The 17,500-nt window shown below is 37.6% G+C and overlaps 1 protein-coding gene across 1 annotated transcript in view; it reads left to right on the top strand.

The window, feature by feature from the left end:
* The window catches only part of LOC121391568 (sushi, von Willebrand factor type A, EGF and pentraxin domain-containing protein 1-like), a gene marked incomplete at its 3' end in the record, with an annotated part of 37,950 nt that overhangs the window by 18,239 nt on the left and 2,211 nt on the right, over positions 1 to 17,500 (top strand). The window contains exons 7-11 of the mRNA XM_041523151.1: positions 1,165 to 1,341; positions 1,600 to 1,776; positions 6,045 to 6,221; positions 7,994 to 8,170; positions 11,991 to 12,139. Of these exons, the coding sequence (XP_041379085.1) occupies positions 1,165 to 1,341; positions 1,600 to 1,776; positions 6,045 to 6,221; positions 7,994 to 8,170; positions 11,991 to 12,139 (857 nt within the window). The remainder of the gene's footprint in view (positions 1 to 1,164; positions 1,342 to 1,599; positions 1,777 to 6,044; positions 6,222 to 7,993; positions 8,171 to 11,990; positions 12,140 to 17,500) is intronic.

Here is a 17,500-nt window from a genome sequence, read left to right as displayed (position 1 = left end):
ACATAGCAAACGTTTTGTCCACAGACATCCTAGTAAAGAACGTTCAGGTCTCTATATCAACACACTGAAACACATTCCATAGTTTGCACATGCATCATGCAGTTGCCCCGTACACGTGCGTGGGGTGTCATTTCACGATTTTGACAATTTCAAGGAAGGTCGATTAATCACTGTGAAACATTATTTCTGTCAATATTTTCATTCTGTTGATTATACAGTTGTTATTGTTTTGTTAGTAGTCATTTTTACTGTTTGCGATTTACTGATAAAAAACACGTCAACTTTCAAATTTCGTTTCTGACCCCAGTAATCCTTCAAGATCTTTGGTGTTCATAAAACCTACTGTAATACTGAGCTACCGGTTCTAATGTTTGCCCAATTAATTCACTATTATCATATAACCATTCCACAGCTAATATACATTACAATTTTGGCAATTGTAAATTCTTATTACAGTCCACCTACTTGTTTTGAAGTATATATATATATATATATATATATATATATATATATATATATATATATATATATATATATATATATATGTATATGTATATGTACATGTACACCGCCCCCCCCCCCAAAAAAAAAAAAAAAAAAAAAAACCCCCCCCCCCCCAAAAAAAAAAAAAAAAAAAAAGTAGCAAACACAACCAAAATACTTTTAACAAACTCGCAAATAAACCAGCAAAAAAACAAAAAAACAACAACAAAAAAAACAACAAAGGAAAACAATAATAATAAAAAATAAAAACAAAAGCAAAGACAAAAACAAACAACAGCAACAAAAAGAACCACCAAAAAACACACAACCCCAGACAGACATTAATCTTCGACGTGTTTTCTTTAAAACATAAAGCAGTGTTTTGTTTTTTTACTTACATGTTTGGTCAATATGGAGATGCAGATTAACTTAAACATGTAATGTATGTAACTGTAAATTGTGCTTTCCATCAGTGAGTATTATACAACTATAGACTTTGAAAATAATCAGTATTTGTACTCCTGGACTGCTTCTCAGTAACTAGTATTAGAGTTTGCTAAAATATTAAACTTGAGATTATATCTTTAAAAATAAAATATTTCAATCTTTGAAATTGAATCGACAAATCTGATTCAAAGGGTCGTTTGGACAAGTCTATACTTCATGAAACTTTTATTTCAGAGATTGACTGCGGGGCGCCCAGTACCATACTTGGAGTAACTGCGACAACTTCGGCTACAACATACCAATCTGTAACAGACTACGCATGCGGAACTGGTTATGTTTACGTCAGTGGATCCAACACTTCTTCCTGTCAGGCGAATGGACAGTGGTCTGACCCTGCGTTAATATGTACAGGTATTACTCGTGTTCTGTATTCAAATCAATATCTGACCCCAAGAACCGTGTCTCAATTTGTTTTAATTTATTTTTGCTTTTAAAATAAGATTCAAATTCAGAAGCAGTGTTTGCTGTCCATTAAAAACAAATGAAAATAGTTCGAGCCTTGCAATTTAATAAGAAAACAGTTATCGTATTCGAAATCGTATCTTTTCACAAGACAGAGTTAGAGAGATGTTTGGACAAGGTCGCTAATTCGTGAAGATTGTATTTCAGAGATTGACTGCGGAGCGCCCAGTACCATACTTGGATCATCTGTAACATCTGTGGATACAACATACCAATCTGTAGCAGACTACGCATGCTCAACCGGCTATGTTTACGTCAGTGGATCAAATACTTCTTCCTGTCAGGCGAATGGACAGTGGTCTGACCCAGCGTTAATATGTACAGGTATTACTCGTGTTCTGTATTAATATTTCTTTCTTTCTTTTTTTCTTTCTCTATTTGGTTTCTTCCTGCATTTAGTTTATTCTTTAGTTCTTTATTTCCGAATTTTTCCCTTTTCTTTAATGTTTTCCAGTCTCCTTTCTCGATGGGACTGTCCCTTTAAACATTTTAAATACGCCTACATATTTTACGAATATGAGTACTTTTTTCTTTCTGCTTTTTTGGAGTGTAGCATATGGTTGGATCTAATTCAATAATTCAAATGCTATCTTACAGGCACAATTGCAAGTATCATAAAGAGTAATGAGAACAAGCGTATCATCCAACCAGCGCATACATTTACATTTCGTTTAAAAAAGAGATACAATCGCGAGAGGAATAGTTTTGTTCACACGTTGCTCACACAAGTGTGGTTTTGCACAAACCATTTTGTGCTCAAATATTAAGACTAGGACATTGTTTGCATGATGAGGATGGGATACAGATTCCGGAACCATTCCCTGCACACACACATGTTACGTGAAAACATATACCTAAACTTGTCATATTTGACTTACTACTGTTTCTTAAATCTCATCAAATTAAATAAAAATAAGAATAATAAAACAGTTTGCAATTTGGTTTTGATTTAATATAATTACACAAATCAAGGGAATAAGAGACGATTTCGGCATTCAATTCGTGATATATCTTGTGATAACAACGTCCATAGTTTCCATAATAGAACATTACAATTTAAATATAATCCAAATCAATATCTGTCATCTAGAACCATTTCTCAGTTGTTGTTGGGGTTTTTTTTTGGGTTTTTTATTATTATTATTATTTTTTTTTTTTTTTTTTTTTTTTTTGGGGGGGGGGGTTAAAAATAAAATTCAGAAGCAAAGTTTGCTTCCCATTAAAAACAAATGAAATAATCTTGAGCATTGAAATTTAAATAACAAAACAGTTATCGTATTCGAAATTGTATCTTTTTGCAATGCAGAATCAGTGAGATGTTTAGACAAGGTCGCTAATTCGTGAAGATTTTATTTCAGAGATTGACTGCGGAGCGCCCAGTACCATACTTGGAGTAACTGCGACCACTTCGGCTACAACATACCAATCTGTAGCAGACTACGCATGCGCAACCGGCTATGTTTACGTCAGTGGATCAAATAATTCTTCCTGTCAGGCAAATGGACAGTGGTCTGACCCTGCGTTAATATGTACAGGTATTACTCGTGTTCTGTATTTATATTTCTTTTTTTCTTTTTTCTTTCTCTATTTGGTTTCTTCCTGCATTTAGTTTATTCTTTAGTTCTGTATTTCGGAATTTCCCCTTTTCTTTAATGTTTTACAGTCTCCTTTCTCGATGGAACTGTCCCTTTAAACATTTTAAATACGCCTACTTTTTTTTACGAATATGAGTACTTTTTTCTTTCTGCTTTTCGGAGTGCAGCATATGGTTGGATCTAATTCAATAATTCAAATGCTATCTTACAGGCACACTTGCAAGTGTCATGCATAGTAATGAGAACAAGCGTATCATCTAATCATCGCCTACACTTACATTTCGTTTAAAAAAAGAGATAAAATTGCGAGAGCAATATTTTTGTTCGCGCGTTGCCCACACAAGTGTGGTTTTGCACAACCTATGTTCTGTTCGTATATTAATATTAGGACATTATTTGCATGATAAAGAGAGGATACAGATTCCGGAACCATTCCCTGCACACGCACATGTTATGTGAAAACATGTACCTAACCATGTGATATTTTTAAATCTCATCAAATTAATTAAAAACTATAAGAAAAATAAAACAGTTTGTAATTTCGTTTTGATTTAATATAATTACACAAATCAAGGGAATAAGAGACTATTTCGGCACACAATTCGTGATACCGTATTCGAAATTGTATCTTTTCACAAGACAGAATCAAAAATATGTTTAGATAAGGCCGCTAATTCGTGAAGAGTTTATTTCAGAGATTGACTGTGGAACGCCCAGTACCATACTTGGAGTAACTGCGACAACTTCGGCTACAAATTACCAATCTCTAGCAGACTACACATGCGCAACTGGCTATGTTTACGTCAGTGGATCCAACACTTCTTCCTGCCAAGCGAATGGACAATGGTCTGACCCGGCGTTACAGTGTACAGGTATCGCCCCTATTCTGTATTTATCTGTCTTTCTTTCTTTTTTCTCTATTTGGTTTCTTCAATTGATTTATTCTTTTTATTCCTTCTTATGTGTTTCCTTCTCATTTTTCATTGGGATTTCCTGTTTAAATGTTTTATATACATGATTTGTGAATATATGTTCCTTTTAATTCCACTTTTGCTGTGAAGCAAATTGTTGGATCTAATTCAATAATTTTGCAGTACGATCGATTGAATAAAATTATATGTTACTTGCAAGTATTATATTCTGCAGAACTCCACGGTTGTTAGCTTTTAGTTTCTACATGTCCGAGCCTGTTCTAGCAGCGCTGGAAGGTTAACCGCCCGACTCTAAGAAGAAATAGGCAGAGGAGGGGTGGGGGTACTACTCTTTTATAGACTTTACTTTGTTTTATATTGATACCATCTGGTATCCTCCGGCGCCGGGACCGTGCGCACAACTATACCAACCAATGACGACTGGACTATACCCTACTGTGATACTCTCTCGTTCAGGCGGGTCTGGCTTCTCAAGATCTGTATTTCAACACAGCACTACACCTCACACATCTTAATGACTGTCACTCTTGGGGTTTCCCTGATGGGATGCAACCCATCTCCTCCCTACAAACTGTGCACCTTATCGACCTTATCGAAGCCACATACGTGGGCATATAGATAAGACCTTCGTTCAGATTTTATGTCGAAATTACTATCTTTTTTAACATTATTAAATGTATCGATGCTTTCTTCTTTCTCGTATTTATTTTTGGACTGTCCTAAAATGTTCCAAATTATGAGAAAAAACACTTTCGGCCGAGCAGTCAATTGTTTTTATTTTTGGCTTGTTACCTTTTTATTTTATTTTTGTTAATTATATTAAATTGTTCAGTAATTGGTATTTTAAAAATTCTGCCCATCTTCACCCTCCCCCCTCACACAAACACACACACACACACACACACACACACACACACACACACACACACACACACACACACACGGGAGAAAGTAAAGTTTGTTTTATTTAACGACGCCACTAGAGCACATTGATTTTTAATCTTATATTCGGCTATTGGACGTCAAACATATGGTCATTCTGACACCCGCTGTCGCCACATAGGCTACTCTTTTACGATAGGCAGCCAGGGATCTTCTATTTGCGCTTCCCACAGACAGGATAGCACAAACCATGGCCTTTGTTGAACCAGTTATGGATCACTGGTCTGTGCAAGTGGTTTACGCCTATCCACTGAGCCTTGCGAGGCACTCACTCAGAGTTTGGAGTCTGTATCTGGATTAAAAACCCATGTCTCGACTGGGATCCGAACCCAGTACCTACCAGCCTGTAGTCCTATGGCTTAACCACTGCGCAACCGAGGCCGGTTACACACACACGGGAGAGACATGATTGAACCTTAAGTATAGGCACGATATAGGTACGTTAATATGTTATCCAATTCAACCGAATCCAATAAAGTGTGTTTTGTTCAACTACCCCACTGAAGCACATTGAATTTTAATCATCGGGTATTGGATGTCAAACATTGGTAATTTTGACATACTGTCTAAGAGAGATAACCCGCTATATCGGTTTCCATTTGTAGCAAGGGAAGTTTATATGAACCATCCCACATACAGGACATCACATACCACGGCCTTTGGTATACCCGTTGCGGTGCACTGGCTGTAACGATAAATAGCCCAATGGGACAACCGACGTAGATCGACCCAAGTGAGCGCTTTACCACTGGTCTACGTCCCTGTTATGTGAACACCTACACCTAACCTTATCATATTTGACTGTTTACAATTTCTTAAATCTCTAAAATAGAATACAAATATGAAGAATAAAACAATTACATAAGCCGCATTTATTTTCCTTCATAGAGTATTATACAACCATAGAATTGAAGTCAATATATATACTCCAGAAATGCTACTCAATTCTTAGCGTTTCCTTCAAAAATAAAATTGAGCAGCAAACATTGCATCCCACACAAACATGAATTTTGAGCTTTCATAAACATACATTTTATATCGTACTCGAAATAGTATCTCCACACAAGACAGAATCCAAGGGACGTTTGGACAAGGTCGCTTTCTCAAGAACATCTTATTTCAGAGATTGACTGCGGGGCGCCCATCACCATATCTGGAGCATCTGAATCAGCTTCAGCTACAACATACCAATCAGTGACAAACTACGCATGTGCAACCGGATATGTTTACGTCAGTGGATTAAACACTTCTTCCTGTCAAGCGAATGGACAGTGGTCTGACCCGGCCTTAGACTGTGCAGGTATTACTCGTGTTCTGGACTTCTCTTTGTTGTTTCGTTCCTTCGGCATTTAGTTTATTTAATTCATTAATTGTTTGCTTCGTTAAGGGTTGGGGCCTAGCCCAGTGGTAAAGCGCTCGCTTGATGTGTGGTCGGTTTAGGTTCGATCCCCGTCGGTGGAACCATTAGGTTATTGATTTCTCGTTCCAGCCAGTGCACCACGACTGGTACATCAAAAACAGTGGTATGTACTGTACTGTCTGTGGGATGGTGCATATAAAATATCCCTTGCTACTAATGGAAAAAAATGTAGCGGGTTTCCTCTCTTAGATTATGTGAAAATTACCAAATGTTTGTCATCCAATAGCCGATAATTAATAAATTAATGTGCTCTAGTGGTGTCGTTAAATAAAATTAAAATGTTTTATTTCGGCATTTGTTTTTATTTTGTATCTAAGGATGTTTGATAGGATTGGCCCTTCAAATGTTTTAAATACATGCTTTTTTAATACATGCTGTTTTCTTTCCATTTGTAGATTGTATTAATTAAATTGTTGGGTCTTAATTCAATAATATCTTGCAGTACGATCGATTGATTCAAATTGTGTCGTACAGTTGCACTCGTAGATTTCATCGATGTTAGTACGGACAATCTACACAATCGTATCATTCAAACTGATCTGAAACTTGCCAGAATGATATTTGTGTTCGCGCATTACTCACGCCCAGTGGTAAAGCGCTCGCTTCATGTGTGGTCGGTTTAGGATCGATTTCCGTCGGTGGGCCCATTGGGTTATTTCTCGTTCCAGTCAGTGCACCACGACTGGTACATCAAAAAACCGTGGTATGTGCTGTCCTGTCTATGGGGATGGTGCATATGAAATATACCTTGCTACTAATGGAAGCGTGTAGTGGGTTTGGCATCCAATAGCCGATGATTAATGCATCGATATGTTCTAGTGGTCTCGTTAAACAAAGCAAACTTTTACTAATACAAATTCTTAAGCAAACATCCTACCATATGGTATTTGAATTTCGTCTGTTTCATAAATTTCATTAAATGAAATAAAGATAAGAAGAAAACAATTTGTAAGTTGGCTTTGATTTAATATAATTTCATATATCAAGTTAATAAGAGGCAGTTGCATCCTAAAATAAACAATGCTTTCTGATAATCAGGTTTATCAGACGCATCTATTGTCTATCATAGAATATTATACAACCATATAATTGAAATTAAAATATGTACTAAAAGAAATGCTTCAGCATTCTTAGCGTTGGGGGGGGGGGGGGGGGGGGGCGTAACGTAGCTCAGTGGTACAGCGTTCGCCTGATGTCTAGGATCGATCCCTGTCGGTGGGCCCATTGGGCTATTTCTCTTTCCAGCCAGTGTTCCACAGCTGGTGTAACAAAAGCCGTGGTATGTACAATCCTGTTTGTAGGATTTTGCATATAAAAGATCCCGTGCTGCTAATCGTAAAGAGTAGCCCATGAAGTGGCGACAGCGGGTTTCCTCTCTCAGTATCGGTGTCGTCCTTAACCATATGTCCGACGCCATATAACCGTAAATAAAATGTGTTGAGTGCGTCGTTAAATAAAACAATTTCTTCCTTCTTAGTCTTTGCTTCAAAAATACATCTGATAAGCAAAGATTGCTTCTCAACCAAACTGAATTTGAAGTCTTTATCTGCAAATGCTAAAACAGTTATGGTACTCGAAATATTATTTTTACAAAAGACAGAATCAAAGGGATGTTTGGACATAGTCGCTAATTCGTGAATGCATTATTTCAGAGATTGACTGCGGAACGCCCAGTACTATACTTGGAGCATCTGTAACATCTGTGGATACAACATACCAATCTGTAGTACACTACGCATGCGCCAACGGCTATGTCTACGTCAGTGGATTAAACACTTCTTCCTGTCAGGCGAATGGACAGTGGTCTGACCCGGCGTTAATCTGTACAGGTATTACTCGTGTTCTGTACTTCTCGGGGCGGGACTTAGTCTTGTGGTACAGCGCTCGCTCGCTGCGCGGTCGGTCTAGGATCGATTCCCGTCGGTGGGCCCATTGGGCTATTTCTCGCCCCAGCCAGTGCACCATGACAGGTACATCAAATATATTATAGTCTCACTTGCAAAAATCATGAATAAGAACAAGACTAATATTCAATGAGCACAGACACCTACTTCAGTTATACTCAAGGTACAGAGAGATCTGGAAATAGCGTGAACGATATTTTTGTTCGCGTGTTGTTCGCGTAAATCTGTTTTTTTCCTAACACATGTTTTGATGATCAGGATCAGATCCACGAATAACCCACAACAGATGCTCCTATTATATTAATACCTATACCCAACCTTTTTATAATTAAATTGTCTGTTTCGGGGTGGGGTGTAGCCAAAGCGCTCGATCTAGGTCGGTCGGTCTAGGATCGATTCCCATCGGTGGACCCACTGGACTATTTCTCCTTACAGCCAGTGCACCGATACTGGTGTATCAAAGACCGTGGTATGTGCTATCCTGTCTGTGGGATGGTGCTTATAAAATATCCTTTGCTGCTAATGGAAAATGTAGTGGGTTTCCTCTCTATGTCTATATATGAACATTACCAAATGTTTAGCGTCCAATAGCCGCTTGATTAATCAATCAATGTGCTCTAGTGGTGTCGTTAGGGAAAACAACCTCAACTTTTTTTGTTTCTTAAATCTCATAAAAAAAATGAAATACAAATAAGAAGAATAAAACAATTTGTAGTTTGGTTTTGATTTAATATAATGCATAAATCAAGCCTGGAGACTGACAGGAAATAAAATGCAGTTGTCACCCATATCGGCCGAGAGAAATGGGGAAAGAAAAGTGATCGTTCCCCAGGGAAAGGAAAAAAGAAGCACACGTGTTTTTTTTTCCGTAAGATAGGTTCTGACTTCATAAACAGTGCTTATTCTCAAATTGCAGACTTATTTTCAACAACTGTATGAGTCTGAAATGGTCCATAAAAATATTGAAAATGGGTAAAACATAGAATACCCAACTCGCTGCTCGGCAATACCGGTTATCTTGCAATTCACTCGTGCAAGATAAACGGTATTGCCCCGTAGCTCGTTGAGTATTCTCTAAATAATAATCAGGTTCATGATCTGTTTCCAATCTTAGAGTATTATACATCTTTAAAGAAATGTTTTATTTAACGACACACTCAACACATTTTATTTGCGGTTATATGGCGTCAGACATATGGTTAAGGACCGTACAGATATTGGGAGAGTAAACCCGCTGTAGCCACTTCATGGGCTACTATTTTCGATTAGCAGCAAGGGATCTTTTATATGCACCATCCCACAGACAGGGTAGTACATACCACGGCCTTTGATACACCAGTCTTGGTGCACTGGCTGCAATGAATACAACTTTAAATGCAGACCTATATCGTTATTGTCTTACTATGGATCCTTCGTGCAATTATCATTATTTTGAAAACACTCGTCATTATTTCGTTGAATGTCAATTTTATAATCAGCAAAGACACATTTTTCAACATATCTAAACCGTTTTGAACCAATTAATCGTCAATTGATATTAAACGATCGACTCACGTTTAACGGTAATACCAATAAACAAATATTTGAACATTTTTACAAACACATTAAACAGAGAAAACGATTTCTCAGAGAAAACTTTATTTCATGGTGTGGAATCATTTACCTTTGAGTTGTTACTTTTACCGTTATATTTTTATCGTTTACCATTTAGTCTGTCTCAGAAGATAACATGTCAATTTGTTATATACAATAGCATAAGTTTTCAATCAATTCTAGAAGTTAAAGGGACATCCCTGAGTTTGCTACATTTTTAAAGATGTTATCGACTAAGAGAGACATTTTTACGATTGTAATTACATATCAAATATATTTTTTCTGCAAGAAATATTAGTGGCTGTATATTAAACGCGTTTCTGATCGTTCTAAAATGTGTACTAGGTTAAATTTCATTTTATTTCTTAATAAAATCCAGATTGGGCTCCAGTACTGTGTCTCAATTCCTATCGTTTGCTTTAAAAATAAAACTGAGAAGCGAAGACTTGTTTCTCACTAAAATAAATAATAATAATAATAATAAACACAAAATAATAATAAAATAAAATAATAATTCAAAATGTATAATAAATAAAATAAAAACAAATGTATTTCAAGCTTTCAACTTGAAATGCCAAAACAGTAATAGTACTCGAAATCGTATCGCTGAACAAGACAGAATCAAATGGATGTTTGGACAGGTCGTTAATTTATTTCGAACGCCCATTACCATACTTGGAACAGCTACGACATTTACAACTACAACATATCTATCTGTAACACACTACGCATGTGCAACCGTATATGTCTACGTCAGTGGATCCAACACTTCTACCTGTCAAGCGAATGGACGGTGGTCTCACCCGGCGTTACACTGTATTGGTATTGATCGGATTCTGTATTTATCTGTCTTTCTTTTCTTTCTTTCAACATTTACTTCATTTAACTCAGTAGTTCTTACTTTCCTTCCTTCAGCTTTTTTTGTTTTCTTCTTTTTCCTAAGGTGTTTGTTTCTCCTTCTTCTATGTGACTGCCACTTTAAATATTTTAAATACATCTTTTTATACATACGTGTTCGTTTATTTTCAATTTTGGAGTGTGACAAATGGCTGAATCTTAATTCATTGAATGTCATATGAGATCGATTAATTCATGACTATTAATGTGAACAATCGTATCATTCAAGCAGAGAGAGAGAGAGAGAGAGAGAGAGAGAGAGAGAGAGAGAGAGAGAGATATATATATATATATATATATATATATATATAGAGAGAGAGAGAGAGAGAGAGAGAGAGAGAGAGAGAGAGAGAGAGAGAGAGAGAGAGAGAGAGAGAGAGAGAGAGAGAAGAAAGGTGCCTGTATTTATTTATGTGTAACCCATACAATTTAAGACAGAGAGACAGACAGAGAGGGGAGAAGGGCATATATATTCTGACACACCCGTTGGTGTGAACACCATGCGTTATTTTATGATAACACATACCTTTTAACACACGTACGTGTGTTAACAATTTCAAGACATACGACTGGCTGCTCCTAGGTGATGACCAGGTCACCAATGATTCATGCCATACGTCTAATACAACAAAACAGCACTGTGACGTATAGTTAACCTGTGTGTGTGTGTGTGTGTGTGTGTGTGTGTGTGTGTGTGTGTGTGTGTGTGTGTGTGTGTCGAAATATGCAATGGTACTAAAAGTATGACATCCATGAAATAACGACTTAATTATATATATTATTTGTATAAGAAATATTATTTTACACCGCTGATAACTGTTCATTAAATATTTTCCAGGGCGGGACGTAGCCGGAAGTCGGTCTAGGCTCATAATCATTGGGCTGTTTCTCGTTCTAGCCAGTGCACCACGACTGGCATATCAAATGCCGTGGTATGTGCTATCCTATCTGTGGGATGGTGCATATAAAATATCATTTTCTACTTATTATATGGAAAAATTTAGCGGGTTGTCTCTCTAATACTATATGTGTTTTCTTGTTTTTAAAGAACATTTGGTAATTCTGACGTATTGTCTTAGAGAGGAAACCCGCTACAATTTGTTTTCATAAGTAAGAAGATATCTGTCATATGCACCATCTCACAAACACAGACCACGGCCTTTGATATACCAGTCGAGGTGCACCAGCTGGAACGAGAAAAAGCCCAATGGGTCGTTAAAAAAACACCAAAAACTTCATTTTTAAATATTTTCAGTTATGTGTCCGGCACCTCCTCCAATCGCCAACGGACACGTGGCCTACGATTCATTGTCGGTGAACAGCGTCGCTAACTACAGTTGTGTTAGCAACTACTTCTACTTTGGATACAGTAACAGGAGTGTGTGTCACACGGATGGATCATGGGTAGGGCGTCGCGGTTCTTGCGTGTCAAATGTGAGTGACTTTCCCCGATTTAATATATCATACTGTCAGTCGGTGCAGATGTAAATCAACGATTCACTATCTTTTGATGTAACACCCCCGCCCGCTGCACATGCCCGTATTTAAAGGTGCGTGTGTGTGTGTGTGGGGGGGGGGGGGGGGGGGTCCGAACCCTCCCGCAAAAGCTGAGGTCCACTTGCAACTCTCCCATAAAACATTTCATTTTATATCAACTTGTTTTCGAGCTTATATCCAATTAAAGTTCAAACACGCTGTCCAGGGCAGCTATCTGGGCTGCCTGTCCAGGACAGTGGGTTAGTTGTTAACCGTTAGTGGTTAGTGAGAGAGAAGTGTTTGTAGTGGACTTAAACCTATCAATGGAGCCGACACCGAGCTGCAAACCCTGTACCTGCCAGCCTTATGTCCAGTGGTATAACCACGACGGCACCGAGGCCGGTCCATAAAGTAATATTTACTTGTCTTCGTCATTTAGCACTACCCGTATCAAATCTGCAAACTCAAAACAAAGGAACCTACATGCAGCAAATTTGCTTAATTGTATTTTCTGCAATATTGATGACCTCGTAGAGTTTGAAGATATTACAGGACAATGTCAGCAGTGCACTTTCTATTGATTTATTAACCAAACTTAGAAATAAAAGATTAACAACAGAAAGTAATCATGTTCATGCTTTGATCTTTATATAGAGATACACTTGCCAAGCGCGGGCGGTCCCCTCTACCTCCCTCCACCCCATATCTGTCCTGGACGGAGGAGCCGGCTTGAGTTGGCGCCTGCGCCCATGACAGGCGTTGATTACAACAGCTTGCTCTATATGTGCTCGTTAAAACATATCACCTGACCTGACCGTTTGATGTTCAAATCTGTGTTTTCCACTACCTCTGTCCATAACAGTCGTTGGATTAAGGGGGGCGTCCATCCATTGCCGACCCCCTCCACGCACACACACAAATCTGACCCAGTGCCGTCAAAAACAACGAAGCCGTTCGGAACACTGTGTAGCCCTTTTGAAGTAATGCAAATGTGAATAAACGCTATTTCATACACATCCTTGTTGAGAACATCATTCGTTATACCCCACTTCCGGTCTCATTTCATGGTTTCCTTTCTCAAAAGTGTAGGTTTTATTCACCATTTTTGGAGGAAAATTGTAGGTGTATCACGATACACCTTACACTTTTCATTTAACTGCACCTGTATTTAAAACAAAACAAAAAACAAAAATTATTTAAAAAATACAATGAACTTTTATGGTGATAACTTAGATTGAAATCCGGAAGATATTTCCGTTGTTTCTCTTATACTTGATGAACACGTGTTCACATTTGGAGAAGCGCACGACTGCGCGACCGTTACTGACACTTTCCGTCACGTTCAGACTTGCGATGTTCGGTTGCAACGCATTATCTTTTAAATCCTTCTAACACTTGACTAAAAAAAAAAAAGTTTGTTTTATTTAACGACGCCGCTATTGCACATTGATTTTTTATCTTATCATCGGCTATTGGACGTCAAACATATGGTCATTCTGACACTGTTTTTAGAGGAAACCCGCTGTCGCCACATAGGCTACTCTTTTTACGACAGGCAGCAAGGGATCTTTTATTTGCGCTTCCCACAGGCAGGATAGCACAAACCATGGCCTTTGTTGAACCAGTTATGGATCACTGGTCGGTGCAAGTGTTTTACACCTACCCATTGAGCCTTGCGGAGCACTCACTCGGGGTTTGGAGTCGGTATCTCGATTAAAAATCCCATGCCTCGACTGGGATCCGAACCCAGTACCTACCAGCCTGTAGACCGATGGCCTGCCACGACGCCACCGTGGCCGGTCACTTGACTAAAGTCTTTAGGGGGAATGTAGACAAATGTTCCCCTTGTGGTACACGCCTAGCTGTCATAACCAGTATTATACACCACGTATTCATAGACTGTTTGCGGGAATCGGTAGCGTAACTGTCACCAAACACATTTCTTCTCCTGCAGTTACAATTTAAAATCTTCTTAATTCATTGATTGCCCGAATTAAAATGCACAGAAAATGAAGTCCATTTAACTAAAAAATAAATAAAACATCTCCATTCTTGCCTTCAAAGTCCTTTTTTTCTCGCAGGCTTATTTTCACACCGATGACCGTCGTTCACAATTCGCCGTTACAAACTAAGACAAAAATTGCTTGATTGGTGACACTTATCATTTGCATATAAGACAGTTCAAACTATGTTCTCGTAATATTTCAACCAACAGGGCGTCTAGATTATGGTAGCCCCACTCCCAAGGCTAGTAATATTCAATGTTGGGTTAATAAATAACTACTATTGCCATGCCCGACGGCTAGTGATAAATGTTGTGTCAAATGTTGCAGCTGTCTATTTTATAAATATGAATATCCTGCCCCCAAGTCCCACCCCCCCCCCCCCAATTTGTATTTTTTTTTTTTTTTTTTTTTTTTTTTCAAGAATAATAAGTTTTTTTATTTGAGACAAAAAAGAGGTTATTAAATTAATTTCTAGTCTTTAATATTCTTGTAGCATAAACTGAAGTATTTTATTATTATTATTATTATTTTTATTTTTAAATAAATGTTTATTGCCCCAGAAAAAAAAACAATACCGTAGATAATGTCAGGGTTGGGGCCCCGAATCATTACCGTACATATCAATTATACACAGAATATACCATAGGAGCAAAGAGAGAAAGGGAAGAAAGCTGAAATAAGTATTTCTTCCAAACCAGGAACATAGTAAAACAAATAACCATAGTATTTTTTATATAAAAACAAAGGCTGGCCGTTTAAATATTTTCCAAAAATCTTAGCCAACATTCTAGTTTTCGTCGAATTCTTTATGTAAACAATTCTTGCAATATATTTTTTTTTCTTCTAATAATAGCTTATCTTCAATATAATATTTGAAGCCAGTTTTATTGAGTGTGGTGTTCTGTAATTTTGTTTTGTAAATATAATACTTTACATTAATTTTATAATTAACCAATTTACGAAATTGTTTTCCTTATTTATATCACCAAATAAAATCATAGTTTTGTCAAACTGGAAGTCTTCACCTGTTTGTTGCAACCATTGTTCTATAAGATTCCAGAGTTCGACGACTTTGGGACAAGCATAAAACAAGTGATCCAATGTTTGTGGCTGGCGATGACAGAAATTGCAGAGATTTGAATCAACATATTTTATTTTATATAAGAAAGTATTCGTTGCTGTAATTCTATGTAGGATTTGGTATTGGAAGCATAACAGTGTTGGGTCTTTCAAAATCTTAAATGGCAGGCTATAATACTTAGCCCACTCTGAAGGGGAAACAGCAAATTCTTCAGCAGAGTACCCACCCCCAAAGTTAGTGTTTTTAAGCTCTCTCTCTCTCTCTCTCTCTCTCTCTCTCTCTCTCTCTCTCTCTCTCTCTCTCTCTCTCTCTCTCTCTCTCTCTCTCTCTCTCTCTCTCTCTCTCTCTTTAAGTGAAATATCTGATTTTTAATATTATTTAGTAAAATTGTAATCAAGGCGTGTATTTCTTTTTCAAATCACTGATCCCACGGCTAGTGGATTTTATAAAAATTCTAGAAGTCCTGCAATAGAACAAGTCATCTACAGAAAATGGTTTGCTGGCTGACCTCATTTGCATAACCGGCCTCGGTGGCGTCGTGGCAGGCCATCGGTCTACAGGCTGGTAGGTACTGGGTTCGGATCCCAGTCGAGGCATGGGATTTTTAATCCAGATACCGACTCCAAACCCTGAGTGAGTGCTCCGCAAGGCTCAATGGGTAGGTGTAAACCACTTGCACCGACCAGTGATCCATAACTGGTTCAACAAAGGCCATGCTTTGTGCTATCCTGCCTGTGGGAAGCGCAAATAAAAGATCCCTTGCTGCCTGTCGAAAAAAGAGTAGCCTATGTGGCGACAGCGGGTTTCCTCTTCAAAACAGTGTCAAAATGACCATATGTTTGACGTCCAATAGCGGATGATAAGATACAAAATCAATGTGCTCTAGTGGCGTCGTTAAATAAAAACAAACTTTACTTTCATTTGCATATACCAATGTTCAAAAAAAAAAATTGTAATATTTCAACCAATAAAAAGAGCCATCTAATTACACGTGCGCACATGTTCACAATAGTTCCCTTGAAATATTTACAGAACGATACGGCTGTTAAAATCATGCAATATGCGGAGTTGTAGTTAGTGCGGTAGGGGTGTCAGCTATCCTCTATCCAGTAAATCCCTCCCCCCCCCCCCAAAGAAAAAATAAAATAAAAAAAAAAAAATAATAATAATAATACAAAATACTAAATAAAAAAAAACCCCATTAAATAGTATTTTTGTTCTACATATCATAATTTTTTAGATAATTTAAATATAAAAATGTGCTCAGAAATAGCATTTTAGTACTTAATTATCCATACCATTCCCATACAGAGAAATATAAACTACGTACTTTAGTTTTATTATATTCCGATATCAGTACCGTCCTAACACAACAGGGCGGTACTGGTAGAACTACATCAAACCGCATTTGCACGTGCGATACGAACAACTGAAATATACGGTTTCACTGCTCCATAACGAAATGTGAGGCTCACGACGTCTGGTCCACGTTATTTTCGTTTCATTATTTACTACTTTCTAGTTATTGATTTTATTAGCCATAGAACTAATATAATAATTGACTCGACTTTAAGTGGGATATAAGTCAGTTATACCCACACGTACTCGGTGTATCGATCAATATCCCAACAGTTTGGGTCGTGAGAATCTCCGAGGCGAACCCGGGCAGGTCCCACGACCGTAACATGTAGGGATATTTACCGATACACATAACTATTACTTATTTTTGATAACACATACCTGTTTACACATGTACGAGTGTTAACAATTTCAAGACATACGACTGGCTGCTCCTAGGTGATGACCAGGTCACCAGTGTGATACAACCAATGGAAAAACAGCACGATCGAATTTGATTACACTGCGAAGTATAGTTAACCTGGCAATCATTTGTACGTGGCCCGTAAGTGCAAGGCTGCAAATACTTTTTAGTCGAAAAATATGTTAAAATTTGCTTAAATGCGCTCAGTCACGAATGGTTGACCTAATTTGTTTGAGGATATGTAAGAAACAGAATAACACATTCGAGTCCATTGTCTTGCAGCTCGTTGTTTAAAAACGTATCAAACTCGCTTTTGCGTGTTAGATACATTTGAAAACAACTCGTAAGATAAACAGTTTATGTGTTATTTTCTATATCTATATTCGGATATTTTCCTTTGAATTCCCCAACACACACACTTGTTTCTGTATCTGTATATA

Source organism: Gigantopelta aegis, unplaced genomic scaffold (assembly GCF_016097555.1).
Source record: "Gigantopelta aegis isolate Gae_Host unplaced genomic scaffold, Gae_host_genome ctg2662_pilon_pilon:::debris, whole genome shotgun sequence".
Taxonomy (NCBI): domain Eukaryota; kingdom Metazoa; phylum Mollusca; class Gastropoda; order Neomphalida; family Peltospiridae; genus Gigantopelta; species Gigantopelta aegis.
The sequence above is the reverse complement of the archived record's forward strand: the minus strand, read 5'-3'. Positions and strand labels throughout refer to the sequence as shown.